General features: G+C 35.9%; 1 protein-coding gene across 1 annotated transcript in view; it reads left to right on the top strand.

Annotated features, from left to right (window-relative positions):
* The window catches only part of LOC142594812 (connector enhancer of kinase suppressor of ras 2-like), a 209725-nt gene that overhangs the window by 157215 nt on the left and 27405 nt on the right, over nt 1-25105 (top strand). The window contains exons 15-16 of the mRNA XM_075720442.1: nt 12971-13005; nt 23016-23064. Of these exons, the coding sequence (XP_075576557.1) occupies nt 12971-13005; nt 23016-23064 (84 nt within the window). The remainder of the gene's footprint in view (nt 1-12970; nt 13006-23015; nt 23065-25105) is intronic.

Here is a 25105-nt window from a genome sequence, read left to right as displayed (position 1 = left end):
GATCATGCTTTCTATGTGTATATTGCCTTTTATAGGGCATTTTTAAATTTTACTCATGGTCTTACCATTTGGGAGTGGTCTGCTCCATTCTCATGCGACAGTGCAGAGACAGCTTCAAAGTATTCTGTGCTTAAACCTTAAAATCTTCAGGGCAGTTTTTTACTGAAAAAAAGAAAAAAAAAGACTATGTCCTCCCCACATTTGGTATGGAAGCTTTTCAAGGTGTATTTGTTTTCTAATCATGGTGAAGTTCTTCCTAGAAAGACATAAGTGAAAAAAACAGGAACTGTAGCAAGTTTCTTCGGACTTTTTTTGCATGTGGGGCTTCTACTTGGTGTTTCGTGCTCTGAGAAAAATCTTGGGAGCTGACTGTATTTGCATCAAGCCTGAGAGCTGAGTAAGGTTCACCTAAGGGGATACATTTGAAATATAGCCAGTGATTCATCTCTGTTTCTGCAAGCTGTCAGCATTTGATAGTCCAAAGATCAGATACTTCTGTCTTCAGGAAATTTAAGTTTCCCTTTTTCATGCCACTTGAAGTTAGTATTTCTGGAAAAGGTGGAAGGTCTTTTCCCCAACTTCAGAGAAAGTCAAGTAGTTTATAAACCAAGTCATGTGGTTGTTTAGCAGGAGAGGCTTATTCTGTCCATAAACTCTTACAGAGATTACCAGGATCACAAAGTCAAAGAAAAGGATTTTAAATTCAGAGAGAAAAGCAGTAACTAGTTTACTAGGATGAATGAGAAAATTATTATGCAAGTCTGAAAAAACCAAACAAAACTTCATTACTTGGTAGATGAATCAACTGGGTTTAGTTAATTTTTGGAAGAGTGATGATTGTCTGTTGATTCACCTGACTTCTGAAGAAAGGGAAATGAGTCATATGGGGTAAGATGCTAGTTGCACCCTTTAAATATTGGTAGTTGTTGGTTAAGTTCCCAGAGTCAGGCCTGTTGTCACATGATCTATTTTTCATCATTAATGCAACCTCTGTTTAAAGTTCCAAGGCAAAATAAATTTCCTGGCAAAGTCAACACAAAAGTTACCATTTAATTCAGTTAAACTGGAATTTAACACTTGGAGTTTGTTAAATCACCAGATTGAATCAGATCTCTTGCCCTTCTAGGCTGTGACAAAAGTCATAACCTCAGAGGAAAGTATGAGGCAGATGCTGGGCAACATAAGAATCTCACCAAAGTAGTTGGAAGTTGATAGTCCTGAAGTGGATCCTCTTTCACAAATAAAAATGGCATTTCTCTTGAAGATTAATGTGCCAAATATTCACCACTATTTCAGAACTGAAGATATATTATCTCACACGATTTCCATACCGTCATACGAGCCTTGTGTTCTGTATAGCAGTTTGCAAATCACTCTATACAGGAAAATCAACCAGTTGCACATTACAGTACTATGATTTTGTCTTACAGGTCTGCAGTATTATATTACACAGTTTTAAATTATGTTTGTCAACTGGTTTCTGTTTGTAGGTCACAGTGATTAGGAGCAGTTCTTCATTCTGCTGTGGCTTTCATTGTGTATTAAAAGAAATGCAACTATATGAAACAGACATGATAAATTAGTAATAGGATATTGTATGATAACACAATAGATATGAAAAAAGAATCTAATGACGTAGTATGTCAGCTGTAAAGGGACTGAAAGAAATGCAAGAAACTGGAAAAAAGGTGGTGTCATGGGAGGAGTCACATGACATGTAGTGGTTGGTCTACCCAAAAAGTCAGTGCAGTACCTGTTTCATAAACTCTATTACAATGTGCAGTAATTACAGGGGAGGACACATGTAAAATGATTATTCATGGACTGACAGAGTGGTGTAAATTCTTCTATCACCATAAATTTTCTGAACGACATTAGAGACAGACCTTTGCAGTCCTTCAGGAGATAGTCATAGGAATCGCAATATCTCAGGCACTTCATCAACTGCCTTATAAATATGCAAGAGGAACTGAGTCGACAAATATACAAGAGCTGCTGACACAGCTTTTGTGGGTTCTTGCCAGTACAGAATCATTCGTATTAACATCATCTTTCCACTTTGAATACTGAAAGAATTCTGAAAAGCGAAGCAAAAAAATTGTTTGGCATATCTATCCTAAAAGAGCTACCCAGAACGAAAATGTTAAATATCAAAGAACATTTAGTGGCATTCTGATATCAAAAAGGAAGATAAAAATAGCAGATAGTTGTGTTCCTAGATAGAAATTTAGGTTTTAAGTAAATAGTCTCATTTCCTTAATATCTAAAGATGTTACCAGGATTTTCATAAGCACTTTTAATATATTTACTTATTTGGATAATGACTTTTTATTCTATCAAGAATTCATTCTACAACAAGACTAAGGTTAATCAAAAGGAGATACTTCTAAACTTTACCTAACCAAGTGACCATAAAACAGCTTTTGCTACTTTTGTGTGTTTAAAAAAAAAAAAAAAAGAGGAAGAAGAATTTGTCTGAGGTCAGCTTACATTATCCTTGCTCTTCTAGTCTATGTTTTGGTTTTTGTTTTTTCTCAGCTGTCTGGAGGCAGTACTATCAGATGACAAAACTGGTTTATTTTTTTGGTTTTGTTTTGTTTTTTCTTTTTTTTTAATATGGAATTCAAAACTGCAGGAGTGTTGTAATCAAATTTCCATGAATTCCTCTACACTTAACCCATGCCCAGAGTAACTTTTGAAAATAGATCAAAATTTCAGCCCAGATAAATGCTTTGGAAAATGGAGATGGTAATGTTAAATAGGAACTTAATCATCTTTAGTAAAGGGAAGGTGATAGTGTCTTGTAAGCAAACAAATATGGCATGATAGAAGGAGAAATTGAGATACAGTGTCGCTTAGCCTTTGCTTTATTTTCTAAGCATACTTACATAAATACGCACCAAAAAAAAGGCACTTACTTAGCAGTAGTTTAAATTACCAGACACAGACGTAAGAAGTTTTACAAAATTGGTAATTGCATAGATTCACCACTAGATTAATGCTTTGGAAGGGATGTTGATTTGGAACCTAAAATTAAACAATTAGACTGATTTCATAAGTTGCTGTGAGGATGCAGAGTTACTATATAAAATGGATATTTAGGTAATGCAATATTGGCAGTATGCCCAGGATATAAAATGATGCATAAAGCTATGTTGCAGTAAAATATTACTGTCAAGAAACACTGCCCCTTTCAGGATATATTTATAACTCTAATTTAATTGATATGTAATTCTGTGATGCATGTCACAGAATCTGAGGAAGAGTCAATTACAATTAACAAGGCTGTTATAATTAATTACTAATCAATAGAGTATTTCTTAGAACATGACTTCCTATGTTTACTAGTGCTTGACTTTTGAAGTGACATTGTTTACCAGGTTACGCCTAAATAGTGAGGCATATGTAAATATCACAAAAGTATATCCATTATAGCATTGCTGAAATACACTATGGGAATAGGCTCTGGGCTTACGAGAATAGAGTCAAAATCTGAATATGTTTTTATTTTGTATTACCAGAGCTCACTCTGAAGAAAATTAGCTTATGAAGTAGGACTCCTGCACAGTAGACCAGATGTACATGAGAAATTTTCCATTTTGCTTTTTTCCCCATAAAACAAATCACAAAAAGTCTTGAATGGAAAACACTCTCAGTCTTTAAACTGATTTTAAAAAACTCTAGCGAACAGTACATTTTTTGCTACTCAGTTACATCTTGCACTGTGGGAACCAGCTTCTGTCTAAAGGGAATATTGGAGTTTTTATTCCAGACCCAGTCTGAAAATCCACATGGTGTTCAACTTCATGGTTTTATTGCCTCAGATTTGCACTAGTTTCTAAAGCTCTGAAATTTAATTTGCTTGTTACTACATTAAATTCTCAAATAAGATAATGATCTCTCATTTGGTTTTACTTGGCGATAAATGTTCTGGGCCTATTATCTCCAAAGTAATTGGATATTTTGTTTTGTAGTATCATATATTAAGAAATTGCATTATAAACTACTGAATCTTCTAAATTTTTTTGTGAATTAGAATTTGGTGTGTAGAAGAGACTTAATTTTTAATGACTTTTAAGATAGATTCTTTCATTTCAATATTCCCTACAAAGTAAAACAGAGATAATGGCTGCTTTAGGGGGTCATTGAGAATGTTATGGCAGTAGTCACTTCTTGTTTTACAGATAGTGTGAAGCATTATAGCAGTTTAGGGTTAGTCATTGTTTCACAGCACTTGCTTAGCCTGCTTTTTATTTTCTTCCTGCTGATCACAGGAAGTTGGTAATGCACGCCTTTTAGCACAGAATGATGTAAATGCTATTTAACTGTTCTTGGAGCTGCAGAAGGCAGCTTGACAAATGACATAAAGTTTAATGGTACATGCTGAGAACTAAAATGTGTGCAAAACCAATGTAGATCTGTTTTTTCTCTAATGCATGCATGCTGGGATGTGCCAGATGTTCCAGACAGTTTATTTGGATGATAGGCAGTCTGAGTGCTACTATGCTAAGTATGCTCTGGGAGAATCATGCGTGTTCAGCTCCATATGACTGAAGGAGGAGTCTTTTATTGCCAATTTTGTAGGAAAAGTGCTCCTGTTTTATTTCTTCCTTCCTGGTTTTGCAGGAAGAAAAAGAAACAAAACTGTGCTAAGTGTCAAGGATGAGAATTACTTTCTTCAGAGTTTCATTTCCTTTCTGAATTGCTGAATAAATTCTAACTTTGCTTTTTATTTAAGTATCTGTAATACGGAAAACATTCCTTCCTGACCTTGCAGGTATGTGGAATTTAGCTGCTCAGAGAAACTAATACAAGCCTTTCTAGCTTCTGTAGCTTCAAACTGATTCTGTCCAGTTGTACTGGTTGTAAGATAAGATTATTTTGCATTTGTACTCTACCATAATTTTGCACATCAAGGCTTGAGCTGACAAGTATCTAGCTAGTACTGTAAGATGGATCCTTCGGTAGCAATGTCCAATAATATATTTCTTTACAGTTCTGTTCAGACCTGATTCTCTAAACCATACTTTTCATTAATCTCTAAAGAGTTCAAAAGGGAAAAGGTATTTCACAGTACAAAGGAAAATAAAGGGAAATAAACTATGGCTGTCCTTGATTTCTATAAAACACCTATTTTGTAGTAAGGAGAAGCAAGAAGGCGTTTGGATTTGTGTTGGATTTTAGTCCTGAGCAACTTATTCCATAAAGTAAGTCCTGTCATATGCTGAACAGTTTTGCCTATGAGTTCCACTGTACTAAGGAAGTGAAATTACCATTGAGTCTGAACTTTTGGTAGCCTTTATACTCTGTCTATAATGCAAAGTGAAAACCGTGTGTAGATTCTCTGTCAGACCAAGTTTAGCACATGTATCTGCACAGCACAAACCAACATTTTTTTCAGATATACCTTTTCAGATCCAGAAGCAACTTAGAAAAATGGTTGAGCTTACTCCTGAAATAATATACTGCATCTGGATCCAAGCATAGTATGTCCATCCATCTCTGTAGAGGGTTGTGAAGCTCAGCTGAGGTATGAGGATCTCCATTATTTGTTGTAGACGTGTCTTGGGCATCGATCGTGCAGTATTTCAGGAGAGGGCCTGGAATGCTGCATTGAATACACTGCAGTGGTTAGGACTGATGTATTTGCACTGGCCTGTGGTACCTGCTTCGTCAATTCAGCCGGGAGACAGGCTACGTATTATTGCTTCCTTCCAAATGTCTAGGCTACCTTATTTGTTTTGAATTCTTTAAACTGGTAGTTATATTAGGATGCTTTACAGCAGAGCAAATATGAGGCTGTCTTTATCCAAACATACACAATGTTTTCATAAGTAATGTTGCTGTATTAGAGCATATTTAAATTATGTTATTCTGCAGTCTTTAAATGAACCAGTACCAACTACCAATGAAAGTTAGCAAATGAAGCATTCACTAACCTACTGTATCCTCATGTGTAAATTGCAAATTATAAAGCATTCTGGAGTCCTTTGACTTCAGAAAGTCACAATAGAGCTAAGATTTACTGTATTGTATTATTTTAGCAAATGAGTTTATGGCTAGTTTTTTTCATTTCTTCAGGCTACCAAAAAAAAGTATTTTATTTCCGATTTTGTGTATGTAGTCTAAAGATAAATTTACCAGCCATTCGGAATAATATGATTCAGCATTTGCTAATAAATATTAGCTACAACTGATACTATTGCTACCATAATTGCAATATTTCTCGTCCAGAAGAATGCACCAAATACAAACACGCAAACTCGTCTTCCTTGTAATACAGATATAATCTCCTACTGTTGCTGGCAAAAGGATTGGTATGCAGGAAGCCAGCTGTAGGACTCTTGAAGACTTTCCTCTGAGTCTTCCTCTCTACTGACTGGCTCAGGCCTTGGTCCCTGTCCTTTCCCTCTTCACCTTCTCAGCAGGCTTCCTACCTTCCCCAGACAGAGAATTAGGATGGGGTTTTGGAGGACGAGAGAAAGCATTGCATGACAGAAAAGGAGATCAGTCCTGTAAAAGGCAGGGTCATAGGTAGCCTGTACCTAGAGGAATGGGAAAAGTGAGACAACAGAAGGGGAAAGAATTGACTTTTTCCCTGACCTCTGTAACTTCTTGAGCTACACTACCTCCTTTCAACTTCAGCCACTCCCCATCTTCCACTTCCCTTACCTTTCCAATGGAATTCTGTGCAGCAAAATCACTGCTGAATATTGGGTTGCATGTCAGCTGTTCTTAACTTCTCAGCAAGAAAATGTTTGTGCTTCATGACAGTAGAAACTTGCAGTTCAGAAATACATTTCATCTAACAGCATAATTTCATGTGATTGGATTTCCAACTGTATTAGGGCTGTGAATATTTTTTTTTTTCCTCCGGAAGAACTGCATTGTGTTTTTCACGTGAAATCTGTAAAATTTCACTGTACCATTTATTAGATGGCATTAAATTCTACCTTGTAATTTTTCTGTGATGAAATAAAATTCTGTTCTCTAAACATTAGTGGATACTACAAGTGAATGTCCACTTTAGTTGCTATACATCTTGTATAAAATTAAGATTGCTAGTATACAACATAGAATGATTGCTCATTCCATAAAACTCAGTAGGTTTAGTTTATTGCAACAAATGAAATATCTGGTGTCTGTTTCAGAAAAACAAGAGGTCTGGAGAACACAAACATATTTACCAGTTAATATGCTGGTTTTCTTTGACAAAAAAACCCCCACCCATTTCTTTGGAATGCAGTATTTATTCTTAGTTTTTGAAGAAAAGAAGGACTTTTTTTGTCAGGGTTTGGGGGGGGGGGGTGGATATTTTTGTTTGTTTATTTTTTACACCTTTGTTCAGATTAAAACTCCCTTAAATTTCTTTAATTAAGAGAGGATTGATGATGATAAAGGTAGGCTTTGGTCAGCATAAAATACAGTTTATCCATTGTTGTGATTTGTCCTTTTGGACTATTTTTTGCTTTACTACATGAGATAAATTGTTAGTCACAGGGCAGTCTTCCTTTAGATACTCTTTTAGAATAGTTTTTTTTTTAACCTCATGTATAATCTGGGATATCTTCTCTTTTGGATGTAACATTTTCCAAAAAATAGAACTTCCATTCTGTTAAAAACCTTGTTGCTTTCTCTGTTACCTACTATGTGCTGACATAATGTTCATAATGTATCACATAATTACAAGTTGTGAGTGGATATTTTTCTTCTGTCTTTAGTTAATTTTCTCACCCGTCATATTGGGTTTTCAGCATAAAAATTGAGTACTTCTGAACTGTACATGGATGTAGCTTGCATGAGATTATTTCCTGTCTCTGTTATCTTTCTCCTCAGCAAGTGTGAGTGGAAGAAAAACCTCAGAGTCTGCTTTCATTTTTAGCTGAGCATAATAATTTTGCAAGTGTAGTCAATGGGTTAAGCATCAGCTTGCTGAGCTAGAGAGATAAGTATAGCCCCCAGCAATGAGGCTACTGTTTCACTTTTGGACAAACATAATGTAAAGAAATGCTTAGGATAATGAATATGTGAGCTAAGGAAGCGGGAGAAGAAATCATTTTTGTAGGGAATTCAATATCTGTATAGAAGAACAGTATTTATCGTAAAGGTAAAAGAACCTTTTTTGCATCTGGATAAATGATGTATCTAGATGGAATGAATATACTGCATTTGACCATTGAGATTAGCAGCTCTCATTATCAAACTATTCTAGTCCTATTACAAACTATCCTAGTCTCTTCCACTAGTAAACAACAAATAAACAATGACTCCTGAATGTTTTCACACTACCTCTGCAGTTCAGGGTTCTTTTGGTTTCTGTGATTTATGTGATTTCTTTACTTCTTAGGAGAGAATATTTCTTTTCATTACGAAATCCTCATTCAAGGAAACAATTTTTTTGGCTATCATTTATAGAAATTTCAGGATAAATAGGTGTTTCTATGGGATTTGGTTTGGAAGAGGATCATGAGATCTGCTTTATAGACCATATAGGCCTTATTGTCCTTTCATTTCTACTTGTGTAAGTCAGAAGTAGATCTGCTAAAATCCCTAGAGCTACATAAATGTGAAGCTTGACTCTAAAGAAGGCTGATAGGTGCCAGTGACCCAAATTTCACAGAATTTGTGCTTTATAGTCTGTGACAGCATGACAAGACTTGTGCCTCCTGAGCCTCCCACATGTCTACTAGTCATGAAAGTGGCCTTTTAGTAAGATGAAGTAAAATTTTAGTTTGGGAACTAGGATAAGGCAATTTGTTTTCCAAATATGAGGAACATAACACTGTTAAGAAGCAACCACTCAAAAAAATTATATATAAGGTTGCTTAAATTGCAAATAGGAGTCTAACTCACATAAGTTATCAGTATTGTATCTCTGCATGTAATTACAATTACACAAGGAAACACAATACAGCTATATGGACACGTGTATAGAAATGTCACTGTGTGGTTTTTTCCATATATGGTATCAGAAATCCTTTTATAAGGTTGGCATTTCAAGCTTGCAACTAGATTGTACGCCAGTGATAGCTTCTTTGGGGATAAAAAATGAGTCAAATAAAAGGTCATACATCGTAGAATCATAGAATACCAGGTTGGAAGGGACCTCAAGGATCATCTGGTCCAACCTTTCTTGGCAAAAGCATGGTCTAGACAAGATGGCCTTGCACCCTGTCCAGTTGAATCTTAAAAAGTGGCCAATGTTGGGGAGTCCACCACTTCCCTGGGGAGATTATTCCAATGGCTGATTGTTCTCACTGTGAAAAATTTTCCTCTTTTGTCCAATCAGAATCTCCCCAGGATTAACTTGTACCCATTACCCCTTGTCTTTTCCATATGACTCCTTGTAAAAAGGGAGTCTCAGTCTTCTTTGTAGCCACCCTTTAAATACTGGAACATGGTGCTAAGCTCTCCCCCAAGCCTTCTTTTCTCAGGGCTGAACAAACCCTGTTCCCTCAGCCTTTCCTCACACGGCAGGCTTCCCAGTCCTTGGGTCATCTTTGTGGCCCTTCTCTGGACCGTCTCCAGCCTGTCCACATCTTTTTTGTATAGCATGTGTGTATTTCTGTACATATGTGTATGCACGGAAATCTGTAGTAATCCCTAGTGTCCATACTTAAATACTGGTAGTAATATATATGTCTTTAATGAGTTGGTCAGGAACGGAGATTATTTTTTTTCTGATAATTTTTTATAAAAGCGTAAAAGGTCATAAATACGTTTTCTATTGCTATCATTGTCATTATATTTAAAACAAAAACCTTTCAAGTACTCATATCGACTACTTTCTCCCTCTCTGCGTTTATACAGATATTCTTCTTTGCTTTTTTCTAAATTGAACTAATAATAAGTTACAATTTGCATAATCTATGAGTAGGTAAACATTTAACTCATATTTTGTCTTTTTCCCACTATTATAGAGCCTTGTAAAATTTCCTTCCTACAGACTATTCGTTAGTTAGATTAGATTACTCAATATCTTTGATAATTACTGCGCATTAATGCAAAAAATTAGTCGTATTGAAAGACCGACCTCTAGAAAAACATGTTTTATTAACAGAAGCACATGTCTTTTTCAGTCTAATATATGCAAGTTCCCAACATCCAACCAATTTTTTATAGTTGTACTAGTGGAATATATCTGATCAAAAGGAATCTCAGAACCATGACCCAAGGTGATCACCCACGATATAGGTGTTCTTTGTGCAATTTTTTTGGAAGGAAATAAGTAACTGGGCTAGTTTGGTAGCAGTAGTGAAAATTTGTAGTACAGGAGAGGAAAAGAAGATGGCCAGCACAGTGTGTCCAAGGAGGATTATTTTAGCTTGGTCAGGGAAAGGAGTCAGGGATGAGTCCCATTTGGGAAAGAAAGTGAATAAACCCTGATTTGCAAAACACTTTGATTTTAGTTTGGAGCAGTTTTAGAAAAGAAAGGCCTCTACTAATTAAGAATTAGAACAGGAAACACTTAAACTGACTAAATTATTTTTCCCACTTTTAGTTGCTAAAATTAGTAAGACTAGAAGGCAGAGGGATATGAGAAAAACTTGGAGCCTTCTGTTATGAATAAATTTTATCTTTATAATGGTATCATGGGTACTGCTGCTGTCAAAGTTCTTTTACTTGGTTGGCCACATGATATTTTACTAGGCTGTCCACAGTATTTTCAGGGATGATCAGATTGGTTCATTCATATTTAATAGTGCATTAGCAGCAGCGGCAGAAATCTGACACTTATTATGCAGGATTTTACTGAAGCTCTTCAAACAGATATTTTGCTGTAGATGTTATGCTCTTATCTCTTATGGCCTGCTTCAAGAATATATGAATATTTCTAGATGGTATATTTTCATTTTTGTAGGTTCTTTAGACTAGATTTCAATCTAGTCTAAGGAAGATTGAGTTGTTTATAGCACTCAGGAAAGCCTGTTACAGTTTTGTGTACTCAATTACTCAATGGGGAGCTGCTGCCTTTGCCTGGTTTCAGCAAGGTATGCAGGAGAACTCTCTGCTTTAAGTGTAACAGCACCATTTCGTTACTTTTCATCAGCTAAGATAATCTTATTTGAATGGTAACCGTCTTTGATACTCACATTTGCTAGGATATTTTAATTTAATTACTAGAACAAGTAAAAGGCAAATTTTTTAGTAGTAAGTAGTACTTAATGCAGGAACAAGAGTTACCTGTAAAATACATAGTATCCTAATTATTGTGGAAGGTGAGACAGGAAAGCCTATATAAGTGAAAACTTTTAAGTGCATGCCATTTATGTTGCATTGTAGGCAGTTTTGCCATGACATATTCTGTGGCTTGAGTGTGGGTTAACTGTGGCAATGTTTTACTCAAAACACAAGTGTGCCACAGATTGTACCAGCTGCAACGTCAGGAAGAGTGCTTAGCATTCTTTAATTTTCAGCCCTCTGATCCTTACAATGGTCATCATGAAACTTCATGTACTGATTTAGTGATCCACTTTTGACTTTATATAGGCTGTCAGTACCTTCATATGCTTGATGGTTTGGAAATAAATCTTTGCCATTAATAATCCTACTGTATGCTCACTATGTTCCTGCAGCAGGCTGATTCTCCTTTGGGTATGAGGAATGCTTTGGATGACAGGAATGCTTAAGAGAAAAGAAGAAAAAGTAGTTATGTAGATCTACATGGTCCTGCTCTGGGGAAATTGTCTTTCCGATCTTAGGTTAGATAACTAGTCTAATCTTATTAGATGCAAGCAGGTGACAAACGAGATTCCTGAGATATTTTAATATTACAGTGGTGTCATCAATCCCTTCCAAAATTATTAGTTATTACCAGGGTAACTTGAGCACTTTTTTTTTCTTTTTTTTTTCTTTTTTTTTTTTTTTTTTTTGCCTGCTTCAAGTGGCAAATCATCTGTTATCTATAGTAGAAATGGCATCGTGAAAGATGATAAATGATTCTGCAAATGGATACACCGGAGGATATGTGAAGGAGGGAGGTGGCAAAATGTGTGCTTGTTCCCTGAACATTTTAAAGTTTTCTTAGAAATGCATGCTGTTAGAATATAGCTGTGCTATAGCCCACGTGGTTGAACAGACCCAGCAGACTTCCTGCCTTTTACATGTGCAACATGCATTTCAGTTTTCTAACAGTTCTCTGAAGTCATGTGTGATCAAGTATCTTACAGTATGCCTGAAGTAGTGATATTAAAACACAAACATTATGCTTCAGAAAAATAATCTGTTTCCTATTTGGTTATTCAGAAAGCATTTAGAGTAAAAGGTTTTTCAAGTGCGAATTTCTGCATTTATAAACAAATACACATTAATTTTAAAACATACATTTTTGTAATTTCAAGATGAGAAACTGTTTTTTAGCTGTGGGAAAACTTCTCCATCATAAATCTTGGTTTAAAGTAACAAAAACTGTCTGAAGATTCTGTTTTTAATCCTGAATCACTTACTACTAAAAGACATGTTTATTTCCAAGCCTCAGAGGAATAGCCCGTGTAGTAAGTGAAGTTATGTAAAGCTATGTAAGAATGGTATTAAAGAAAGTTTTGATGACAGGTTCATCATTGTTCTTAAAATCCTCTACAGTTCATTCTTCTGAAATTCTTTATTCTATATTGTAATATTTGTCCTTTACACTTAACAAACTGCCTTTCAAATACTAACATTTTTGCAAATATTGACATTCTAGCACATATTTTTAGCTCCCTTCTTCTTTTAAAGAGCTTTGATCCCAATTATACAGCAGCTGAAACTATAAGGACAGGTGCAAGTTGCTTTAAACATGATCTTCATTGTGAAATAACATTTAGTTAGAAATCGAAATAAATTTTCCATTTCCTTTTCTTTAGAGTTACCGAATGACTACTGTGGTTTACTTCTGTGACTTCTTTCGCTGCAGATACAGCTATGTTGAGTGCACCGAGGAAGTATAGTCTTTAGTCGTGCTTAATGCTATTTTTTCTTTCTTCTGCAGAGAGCAGGGGACACAGTCAGTGGGGATACTGAAAGGTAATTACTTCTGTTATTCTGTATTTACATATATACATTATCTATGAACTATATTTATTTGTTTACTTCTAGAAATTTAGTTGCAATATTTGAGGAATAAGTTTTCAGGGATTAGTGAGAAGAGCATTAATATCATTTAGTAAATGTCATAACTTTCATTTGCTAAATACATCAAGTAAAAATACAAATTTAAAGGGTTGAAAAAATGCTTCAGATATGTTTATTAAAGATTACTAGGGGGAAAAAATATACTACTACAAAGTAGCAGATGTTTCCCCCATCTTTTTTTTTTTTACTTTTGAAATCTAGTATTTCAGAATCACTGAGGATGAAAAGCATATTGCACGTCTAGCATGATTTTTGAAAATAACAAGCAGATTTTTTTCAATGAACATCTAAATGTTAATTCAGTCTGTACAAAAGTTACTGTTTATATTTGTGGCTCATATTTGATAAATACTAACAATGGACACTTCAGTTTGTCCCTTACAATTGAATTTAATCAACTAATTCTAATGAGTAAACCAGTGATTTTGTCTTTGTTTCCTTTGCAGTTTATCTGATGAAGTATGTTCTAGTTACATTCAATAAGTCATTTTAAAAGAATAAGTTTGAAATAATAGATACTTGGGTATCATAGAATGTCATAAGTAAACTCAGTTGGAATCTGTTCATACAGATAATTATTCTTTTTTACATCTTTTCATCCTGCATATGGCCTAAACCTATTTAAGAAGCTAAACCATGCACTGAATATAAAATAATTAATTACATTTCAAGTGCTTTCACCAATCTAAAGGATTTACACCTGGTGATGATTTTCTTCAATGGTATAAATGCCACTACACTACAGCTAAAAGTCTGAGGTACAACAATATTAGTTGTTGACCACCAAACACAAGTCACCTTGTGCCGGATTTTTCAGGATTTTCAGCATTTTTACCTCTTTATACATGTATTAAACATCGTAGTTCATTTCAAAAGCAGTTGTAATGATAAGAATTTACTGATGTTCCCTCGGTCGTAGGGTGCTGTGCGTGTTTAAAATGGCATTTAACTAAATTGAGTAGCACTGCTATCACAAATGAAAGTGAGGTAAAGACGGAAAGACTTTTTCTAAGGTAAAATTCTACTTCCCCTTATAGAAGACAGTCTTGCCTCTCCATTGCCACCATTGTAGTAGTCCATTACCTCCTCATCCATTACCTCAGCTAAATATAGATTCTTATTTTTTACAGTAAATTAAGGATAGTCCTGCTTAGTGTTTAGTCCCAATTCAGAGCCAAAGCAGCATCCATCTTGCATAAGGCAAGGGTTATATGCAGGGGGGAAAGTGTGTCAGTCTCTAAGTAACAATTCGATTTCACCTTTCGCCCTTACCTCTTACATTGCAGTTTTCCTAACTTGCTGTTTCCTGTCAGTATTACATATTTACCGTTTTCCCTTAGTCTCCCAACTCTGTTACACCAGGTGCTGTTGTCCTGGTTTTCCCTCACACTTGTTTCTCCTTACTTTTCGTCACTCCCTTTTCTCACCCTCCATCATTCCAGTATGGCTGCTGCCTCCCTCATGTCCTTCTCGCGTGACTTTCTGCCACAGAAAGAAATCACAGACCCCTCCCACAAAAAAGTCCTACTTCTCACCCCTTTCTCATCTTCCTTCTCCACACCCATTGTTTCTTGCAGTCGCAAGGAAGAGTTGCAAAGGAATTTTGTTCTTCCTAGAGAAAAGCATGCCTAATTATCCTGCATGGATTGCTCATGCTCGGTTTGGCAGGGACATCGCCATCCAGGTGGAGCAGCCTTGGTGGACAGGGGACAAGTCTCTACTGGACATCTGCCAAGAGATATTTTCCAGGGACATATGACTTGAAATTTTGGCAAACTTTTATAGCAAAAGGCTATTCCTTTATATGCTAGCAAAAGGCTATTCTTTTATAGAATGACTCTCCCTTTCCTAACCCTTCTCCCACCCTTTTTAAATTTCAGGTCCAAAACATGACCATATTATATCTTTTCAATATGTTGAAAAATAATTTAAAAGAAGTAGAATGGTATCTTCTTGCTCCTAATAACTTTCTTCTAAGTGATTTAAATAGCTTAAAACAAAATAAAAATATTTCAGCTTAAAATCAGCTGAGAAGGTCACTGGTAGTAGATTTTTATCACATATAGTTCGGGTTTGGGGAGCTGAAGACAAACTGTGTGGACAGATTCACAATTTGGATGAAATAGCATTGTCTTCATTAACCTGTGGAGGTGCCTACGCAGTTTCTGTGATATGATTGCATCCTTTTTTTAAAAAAAGGAAAAAAGCCAAAAACCGGAAGACGCATGCTTCTTGCACATAGTAGAATGTACCACATGCTGCAGGGAATATATACCGAAAACACTAGCAGCTATGTGAGAGATTCGAGACTACAGAATGTTACTGTTAATATCTAGCTTTTAAAACTCTTCAAATGAGTAGAATGTAACGCAAGTCTAGCAGCTTTTTTTTTTTTAACCTTGAGCAGAATAAAAGCTAGGTATTTCTGCATTACCACTCTAGTTTCTTCCAAACTCTTTTGGCACATCTACGTCACATATTTGCCCCAGCACTACGTACAGGGCTAGACTCACCAGCCATGCAGAGCACCCACACCCCTCATTGTAAGATACCGTCTATTCACTCATTAAACTCTGCCCCTTCCTGACTGATGCAGAAAATCTGAGCTCTACTTTTAAGTAGTCCTGTGGCTAGAAAAGTAGGGCAGCCACAGGCGCGTTGTGACTCTTCACTTCTGAGCAGCTGTCATGATTTAGGAAATTACACTCTACAGTTGGAGGTGGAATCATTAAATGTGTGAGTGTTCTGAGATTTTAGGAAGGTAAGCTAAATTAAATGCTTCCTGAAGAAGCAGCTGATTTGTTTTCCTTTTTACTGGAAGCAATTTACCATTTGTTATTGTTTCACAAATGAGAAAGGGGTAATGGGCATCTAACATGTAGTCCCTGCTGCAGCTTTTTTGCAAACATCTGACTATGTGCTCAGCAGGGTTCACTGTGTTCTTTGATCTTCATTTTACTTTAGGAGAAATTTTTATCTAATAATAGGAAATCTTGACATCTGTGGATTCTAGACATGTGTGTGTAATGTAACCATGACATCATTACGGAGACCTTGGGTTTGAAGATCTTACTCTGCTTAGTGAACCACACGGGCCTGCAGGGGAAAGAGAAGGCAGAAAAGAATTGTGTCGTTCATGCCTTGCACAACTGCTAGTTAAATAAACAGTTTTTATGACTATTTGCACTTACTTTCCATGTGAAAATGCTGCTCAGGTTATTCTTCATAACAGATTTTGTCTTGGTAAATATTAATGCTCACAGTGGCATGCTTTGGAAATTATTTTTTTTTAGGTGTGGTTAATGCTGGAGAGGTAAGAAGAGATGAAGATTTTGAAAATAACTTTTAGTCTTGACATTGTTATGTCAACTTTGCATGTACAGATACATGTGTATTGCAGTGACTGCAGAACAGTACCGGTGCATCTGAGCTAGCTGGCTCATACTTGAAGTATCAAGTAATAGCCTGTAGCATAGTTCGGAGCCAGCATGGAACTGAGAAGGGATTTCAAATCTCACTACAAAATATTCAATAATTAATTTGCAGTGAGAATTTACTTGTTGTGACAGGAATATGTTACAGAAGCTACAGAGGTTCTAATAACCTAAATATAAATCATGAATCCAGGCAAGGTGGTTATAAATGCATTCCTGTGACCGGATAGATAAATCCAAATTGCTACATATGTGTTCTTGTGAACCAGCCATAAGGAAATTTCACATTGTATCTACAATACTTTTCTGCACAAATATATTTTTCTAATATGCTAAATTTTAATTTTTTTTTTTTTTTTTCTCAAGTTAATTTTGGTGACCTTGACCCTGAGCTGCAACCCAATTGCACTTGAAGTAATTCAGAATGTGAGACATGAGGTTGAAGAGAGATTTGCATGCCCCTTGCATCTAGGAATTTACACCTCCCAAGTATTTGACAAGTAAAAAAGAGCAGGATGATAGGCGCCATTTTCTAGATGTTCGTAGCTGCTGTGGATCAATAGAGTTGTTACTCAAGCTCTCTGTGTTTTGGATCGCCGTGTGCTTCTAAGTATCCAGGTGGCAGCAGGGACTAACAGCATATTTTCAAATACAGACTTTACTGTTGTCCATAATGCTTAACCAACAGCTTTGAAATTATCTCTTGATCATCTGTGCTGTACACTTGAGACCCTATGTTGATGTAACCTTATGAAATGGGAGCCATCCTACAGAGGACTAGCAAGAAAAGCTCTCAAAATAGTCTGTTAATGGACTGTGCATCAACTTGGGCATTCCACATAGGCCTCCAGTCAGAATGATCAGAGCACGTTGTACCATGACAGAACATGAAATACGCTACCCAGTAATTTATACCTGGTTATTGCTGTTCCGGGAGTAAATTCTGGCAAATAGTCTTCTTTCTTTACCTACTGGAAACTTCTATAGATTAAAAAATTATTGGAAATTGGAATAGTCAAAAGATAAGTTTGGATTGCTCTGGTCAAATAAATAAATACAAATCAAAGAAATTATTAGTATCTAAAATTATTGTTTAATCAATGGTAAATACATATTAGCAGTTTGTTATAACTAGCATGGTTTTATATTACTTCTAGTTTATAATCCTATTCATTACTGCCAGAGTAGGAGCTTAAAAAAAGTCAACAATATAGGTTGTAATTATTACAGATACCAAAGATGAGGTGAAAGCTAAGTAACACTTAAAGTAATTATACTTGTTTTGAGACTGTATTCATGCATTGGGATTTATTATCTGTATCCTGTCACCTGTGGAGAAGTCAAAATGCTAGCAATCTAATAAGATACATTGGTTTGTTCTGACACAGTTATAAATTTCATTTAGTGATGGATTTAATGACCCTGAAGGTAATAGAAGGAGAATTGAGATGTTATAATTAAGAGCACTGATAATGTGTAAGAGCCGTTTTATTTCATCTTCCTTCTGAACATTGCTTATGTGATCACGGGATGCTTAATTTGTATGCCGCTGGTTAAAATCAGTCCTTGTTTTCAGTAGATACTCTATAAATTTTACAAGCTAAACCACTATTCCTTACTAGAGTTCATGGGACAATTAAAGATGTTTTGTTATCTTTCTGTGGTAGAAAATGAAAACATGTTCCTCAAAAGGAAAAGGAGAATGAATGTCAACATGGAGGTGGTATTCACAGTTGCACTCGTTTAGTGATACTTGTTTCGCAAAGAAATAGCAAGTCACTTCTGTTTGTTATAAGAGGAATTTTTGTATGAACAGAAAATGCACGCTACTCAGAATTCTGGTGATGCTCTTAAACGGATATAACTGCTCTGACAGCAAAAGTGCAGAGATGTATGCGGCTACACTGTTGATTTCACATATTCAGTATTTGGTAGGTGACAATTCTCAGCATTCATTAGAAATCTTTTACCAGGTATGTCTTTAACATTCTGATTCTTACAGCTTTCATCAAATACATTCAAGTGGAATACAGTATTTCTGCTATCCCCCATACTTCAAGGTTTTTCCATTCTAATTTGTTCACTAGAGATTCATTATTGCTATTTTCTAACCATACAAGACTGTTCCTCATCTGAAATCCTGATTACAAACCTTATCACTAGACTCGCACTTCATTTGCATGTCCTTTAAGATGCAAGTCGGAAGTTACCACACCTGCTCGAGTCCTTTAAATTCTCAGTGTTTTGCTTCCACCTAGGTCAAAGGCATTTTCATCTTTTTTTAGCTTATTCTTGTTAACCTTTCTACTTCAGCTCTATGTTCAGCATCATCATTCTGACTGAATACTGGTCAGGATGCATTTAATACTGAGATCAGAGATAGATTGTACTTTATCTTGATCTGTGCTTGCTTCTTAGTATTTCTCTAATTCTTCTTGCCTTTTTATATTTGTTTTGGTTTGCTTACAACATACAATTTAGTCAAAGTTCTGAAGAACAGATAAGGAGGGAGGCAACCTTTTTATCCATAGAAATTCCAAGATATGACACACAGTTAGGCGGAGCATATCACAAGTCAGAACAGACATTGCTATAGTCCTTTGCATTTCTGCCAAATAGGAATAGCTCAGAAATCCATCTGAGGAAAATTGAATGATAGAATAAGTGTTTTAGCATGAGCTTTATTACAAAATTAAATTTCATTTAAAGTTTTGCAGTTCTTTGCTTAGTATTTTGCTTTTTTTATGTTATATTATGCAATGAGTGTTTCTGCAACCATCCTGAAATAATTGTTTGATTTGTTAATGTTTTGTTTTTTTTTTTTAAATTGGTATAAGTTACTCATAAGTGATTGGTTCTCCTTTTTCTAGATTCTGCAGTTTGTTTCAAAAACAGTGTTATACATGAACAACAAAACAAGCGTTTAGTAGAAGGTCAACTGCTTTAATTGATTTGAGAAATATCAGTCCAGGCCATTATAACTGTATCACTGCACATGCCTTCCCCTTCCGCCCCTTCATTCTTTTCCCTTCCACTTCTGTAACAACTGTTTTCCTAAAACGAAAGGTGAGGAATAACTCAACCAGATATGATACAGAGTATTTCAACCAGAATAGACAACATGCTAGGTTTCCTCTATGTCTAAATTAATTGGTTCTGTCACTTTCACACAGATAATTTACTTGTCTAAAGAGAAGAAAATATCAGCATTTCTTCTTCTGTGATCTGCAGATCTGAATATTTGAGGAATAATTAGATTTGGGGAGGAGTATTTGATAGACATAAAATCTTAAAAAAAAACCAACCAAACAAACAAACCCAAACAAAACAACACAAAAAAACCCCTCAACTGCAGGCTGTTGAAAACTGTTCCCAAATAAAAAAAAATATATGCTCACTGTACATTAGAACACCTATTCCTGACCTTTCACAAGGTGCCAACTTTTGAAGAGCTTTCAAAAGCCTGATTGCAGACTGCTTCTATAACTTTACAACATTTTTGCTAGTAAGAGTCTGTGATTAGTGTAAGGAGACGCATTATTGTGTTTGCATGGAAGCAAATAAAACTTGACTAAGGACTTTTCAGATAAAAACACAGATGTATTATTCATCTTGTATATTGGCTGAGAGAAAGAATGGCAGCATTGAAGCTGACACTTTCCAGATGGGTCAAAGCCGTGATTAAAGAACCAGACCAGAAATCGGGGGGGAATGCCCAGCAGGATTGAAGTGCATTTATGGCATTCTCATAGGCAGAGAGAAATGGAGCATTAATGACAAAATCTGCCTTGCAGCGGTTTGGGCGTCTGTCCATTCCTTTACCAAATGTTGTAAGTTGAACTTTTTTGGTTTTCCATTGTTTCTTTCAATCCTTATCATCTACAGACAGCTCAGAACGTCTGAGTCTTGCCTATTAACTTTTATGATTTTGATTTTTATGTTATGCATCCCATCTTTTCAGTGCAGTCTGGAAATTTCCTCTGACTCAGGACTGATAGATGCTTTTAACTGACAATGCAGTAGGTGTTTCTACTGGTAAATTTGATTTCTCATAACAATGGAAAACATCAAATGAGAAAATGCCGTTTCCTGTCTTGCTGACTCAAACCAGATATTATTATGACCAACAGAATTTGGGAATGTGGTAAAAATGTCCACAATCCTTTTATTCCTTTTTAGTTTTTCCCCTCAATTTCTTTCCCATTCTTGCACTCCTTTTCTCTTTATATGACATATGCAAAACCATTCACGTTTTTAAGGTTTTTCCCACTTCTTTTTCTTACTTTTGAAAACACAAAGGGAAATTGTGTGCCTAAGAATTTCTGTGCTAGATCAGGCAAAGGTGACCCTGCTTCAGTGTCCTGTTTCCATCAACAGCCAATGCTGTTTGTATTAGGAAAGGCCTCTTGTGATGCTTCCCTGCTCTGTTCCCTGGCCTTTAGAGAACCCCAGGAGAAAGCTCAGATATGCCATAGAGAGTATTTTTGCATTGTAAAGTCTGTGTAAGTTTTTGGTATCCATGGCATCCTGTAGCAAAATGTTATGGAACTCTTTGCTGCAGGATGCTGTGAATATCAAAAATTTTAATTGTGTGTGTTAATGAAGGAAGGTTCACACCAAAAGAAGCTAATTGCTAATTTTATATAACTTATATAGCCCTGTTATTCAGGGAGACATTGAATATTTATTCCCTATTTACTCTCTTCAGAACACCCTGAGTTCAGAAACATCCACAGCATTGCCCTCAGTTGCCTTGAGAGACAGATGAGTTTCTGTTCACTTTCCCTCCTTCCTCTTTGATGCTAAAGAATCAGAGCTGTACACTATTAAAAGTTTTGGAGGACCACTGCTGTGTCTGCACCTACCTAACAGCCTTCACTGTTATAGCATCTGAAAAGGATTTAGGAATACAACTGCTACTAACTACGTAGAGACAAGTTATTGTGTGCATAGAATTTATATGAGAAAGGCGTGCAGAAAATGTCCCCTTAATAAGTGAAAAATTCACAAACAGGCCTACTGAACAGGGACTCTCTCAGGCTTTTTCCTTTCTAACCTAAAATGTTTTGCAGTACCATTGTGTCAGGACACCAATCACACATCCTCAGAAAAGGGAAACTTCGCCTGGACCTTCTCCAGGGCTTTAGAACTTCCAACTGCGCTCTGCAATAGCCTGTCTGCAAATGGAGCAGTGTGCCAGGTTCTGTAACACGGGGATATTGATGTCAAAAAGCGTAACAACTAAACTGTAGCAGCAGTTGGAGCCTACACCAAAGTTAGTTTGGGAAAGTTTACTTGGCATTCATTTTGTTACTAAGAGTTTCTCTTCTTTACATCAAGATTGTTTCTGGGCCCATGGAAAATGGTCACCACGCTTCTTTCCAATAGCAAACGTGACTGGTGCGTTCCTTGATTGCCAGCCAGGAAGATACCGTTAGGATATCAGTACTGCAAAAGTATTACTGTTTTTCTGATGATCTAATTTTTCTAGTTAACTGCTAAATAGCTGTGGTCATTATGAATTTCCTGTTTTTAAGTGCTTCCAGAATATGAAAGAGGAGGTGGTGGGGAAAGAACAGAACAAAATAAGATACTAGACTTTCTCTGTACGTGGCAAACATATCTGACAGCCATGTCAAATTTGGCCTGATAGTTACATACTTATTAATTTCTGGGTCTTTATACAAGTGCTTACGTATTGCTAAAGTTAAGATACTCAAAAATAACTGAAAGGCAGACACACACTAAGCAATTTGGGTTATCCTTGATTTGATTCTGTAATGACATGCAAAGGAACCAACTTTGCAAAATATGGAACACGTGTGAGTCTTTCCTACAGGTCAGAATATCAGTTCAAACACATATCTGTAAGCTGTTACATTTTAAAATGCAAATTACTCTTAAAACAAAATTGCTAAATTATTTATTTGTACTTCTACCTTTTTCCTGTTTAAAAATACTTATTCTTTCCCATGTTAGTCTGGACACTAGCAATCCACTATATCTGTGTTAAATGTTGTTGATGCTGAAAGAAATGTGCAAATCAGAGTTAGCCCTGCAGCAAAGAACCAATGATTTCTATGTCCTAAGACTCTAGTCCCTAGGAGGGAGGAATCGTGCTGGTTGCTTTTGAATCTTAGCTGATCAGGGTTGAGTATTTTTGGGCCAGTGATTGAATCAGAACCAGAAATTCTCAGATGATTTATGTGTTCTTAAGTCGGAATATTAAGAATGGTTTTGTTTTTCTTAATAATATTAGCAGTGTTCATTGAAAACAATGGTTACATTTCCAAAGGGTCTCCTGTTTTAAGTGCTGTATTTTAAATAACTTTGATATATGATTACATCTGTAAGCATACATTCGGAAATGCATAGAGTGTGTGTGTATATGCACTACTCAGATTTTTTTTTTTTTTTTTTTTTTTTAATTCTGTGGTTGGTTGACATCTTTCTTCCTCTCTGTCCTAGATATGCAAGTTCTGCCATTGACCGTCAAGGAAGCACATCCATGAGGAAGGTAATGATTTATAAATAATTTAAAAAAAAAAAAATCCCAAAGAGTTCAACTCATTGTCATATTTTTAAAAGATGCTTAAGATATCACAAAGCTTGAAATTTGTCTATATTATGAAACATCTGAAAATAAAAAGCTAGGAATAATTTCCATATTCAGAAAATTGGCTACTGCAACCACAGCAGGTCAGTGTGGAAGCCATACCTTTAGTTAAGTTCAGTAGGAACCTTAGTAGGTGTTCTAAGGTACGTACTCATTTGGGGACGAGAATCATAGAAAATGTCTAGGTCGGAAGGGACCTCTGGAGGGAAGGTTGCCCTGAAGGTAAAGAAAATTTTAAAAACTCTTACAATATTTAAATAGTATGAATACTGTGATAGGGAGATATGGGATTAAGATTTTCAAAGACTTTTGTGGTAGAAATTTTGAAGGTCTTAAATAGAAAACATCTAGACATTATTTTATTATTTAGTTTTTTGCAAATATTCCATACAAAGGACAAACAACAGGACCTTCATTTATAGAATACCTATTTCTTCATTCCATCTGAGCGCTTTTTTCCATTAAGTAGGCGCTGAATAACTTTTGAAAGTTGCCAAATGTCATTCTGCCTCCCAAATATTTACCAAGTGAGGCTAAAGACCGGTGACAAGAGCGGAAGATGCATGACCAAATTTTCTGCAGTTTGTGAAAACCTGCAGTTGTGTTTATCAATATGCTGCCTCTCTCTGCCAAGCCCTATCTTGCCTGCTGCCTCCACTGGAAAACACTTGGACCTGTGGCTGTTCCCAGGGATCCTGGTACTGCAAATAATCTGAGGAAATCAGCACTATGTGCCCTGTGCTTTGTGTACTTTGCTAGTGAATGCACCGATAGCTGTGTTTGGAATCTGTTAATGGTTTTTATTAAAAACTCATAAGGCTCAAAGCAGCAGAGATACATGCAGCCAGGTTTGCATTAATAGGCTTGGTTCCCTTCATCCTGACAGGTAGCTGAATCTCTAGTCTTCAGCACATTTTTTAAACAGCAGAACTTTTCATTTGGTGATACTCCTCCTACACTGTGATTATTTTGAGGTCTCATTAATTTAGCTTCATGTAGCACAGATTCAGTTCTATCACCTTTTTTTTTTTTTTTTTTTTTCTTTTTTTCCACGGTGTGCTGCTTGTTGGGGTGGGAGGGCGTGCATTTTGTTTAAGATTCTACTTTGTGGTTTTGAGATGAGAACTTGAATGCCGGCAACCACAGTACGTTCTCATATCATCTGTCTGTTTCCCATAGCAGCTCTGAGTCAGTTTGAAGTTACAGGTTCTGACTTACAGTGTTTACCTCAAAGTTAATTATACAGTAGTTCCTTTATCTCGCAGAATATGAGGCTTGAATTCTGTAAGTTAGCTGTGCTAATTAAGTACTGATTCCCAAGGTATTGCAAACCTTTCATTTCCTCTAGTTTTCTTGCTTTGAATACATTGTATGTGTGCATAAACAAAACATAGTAAGACTAATTAACTTTTGGGTTTAGAAGAGCTAATATTTGCAGCTCTCCTTGATTGGTTGTGCTTGTATTTTCATTATTTTTAAAACTTTTATATTGAATGATGCATACCAGTTTCTGGTGAGTATCCTAATGCATGTACCCTCCGGGTTTTCAATTTCAATTCAATTTTTCTTGCAGTTCTTTAAATTTAATCACATACGAAAACTGTAATTTAATTATAGGGGTTTATTTCATCACTATATATTTTTTTAGCCTAAATTGCGGACAAATTTGTCAATCTCTTTTTCAGAAACAGATACCTGCTCTCTCCTAATGCAGTTTTATACAGAAAGAACACTGAACACGTTGTTTCAGTCCCAGTCACCACAGAACTTCAGTTGGCACAGTATGACTGACCAGTACTGCTGCTGTGCCTTACCATACATCAATTAAAAAAAGCCAGTGTTGCTGTGCATCTTTAACACTTTCTCATGTTCTTACTTTTGTTTTTTCATTTTCTGACTGTTTTTTACTACGTTTCCTACAGCACAGGAGCAAGCACTAATC

This window comes from Pelecanus crispus, chromosome 13, assembly GCF_030463565.1.
Source record: "Pelecanus crispus isolate bPelCri1 chromosome 13, bPelCri1.pri, whole genome shotgun sequence".
Classification (NCBI taxonomy): domain Eukaryota; kingdom Metazoa; phylum Chordata; class Aves; order Pelecaniformes; family Pelecanidae; genus Pelecanus; species Pelecanus crispus.
This window is presented reverse-complemented; position numbering and strand designations above follow the sequence as displayed.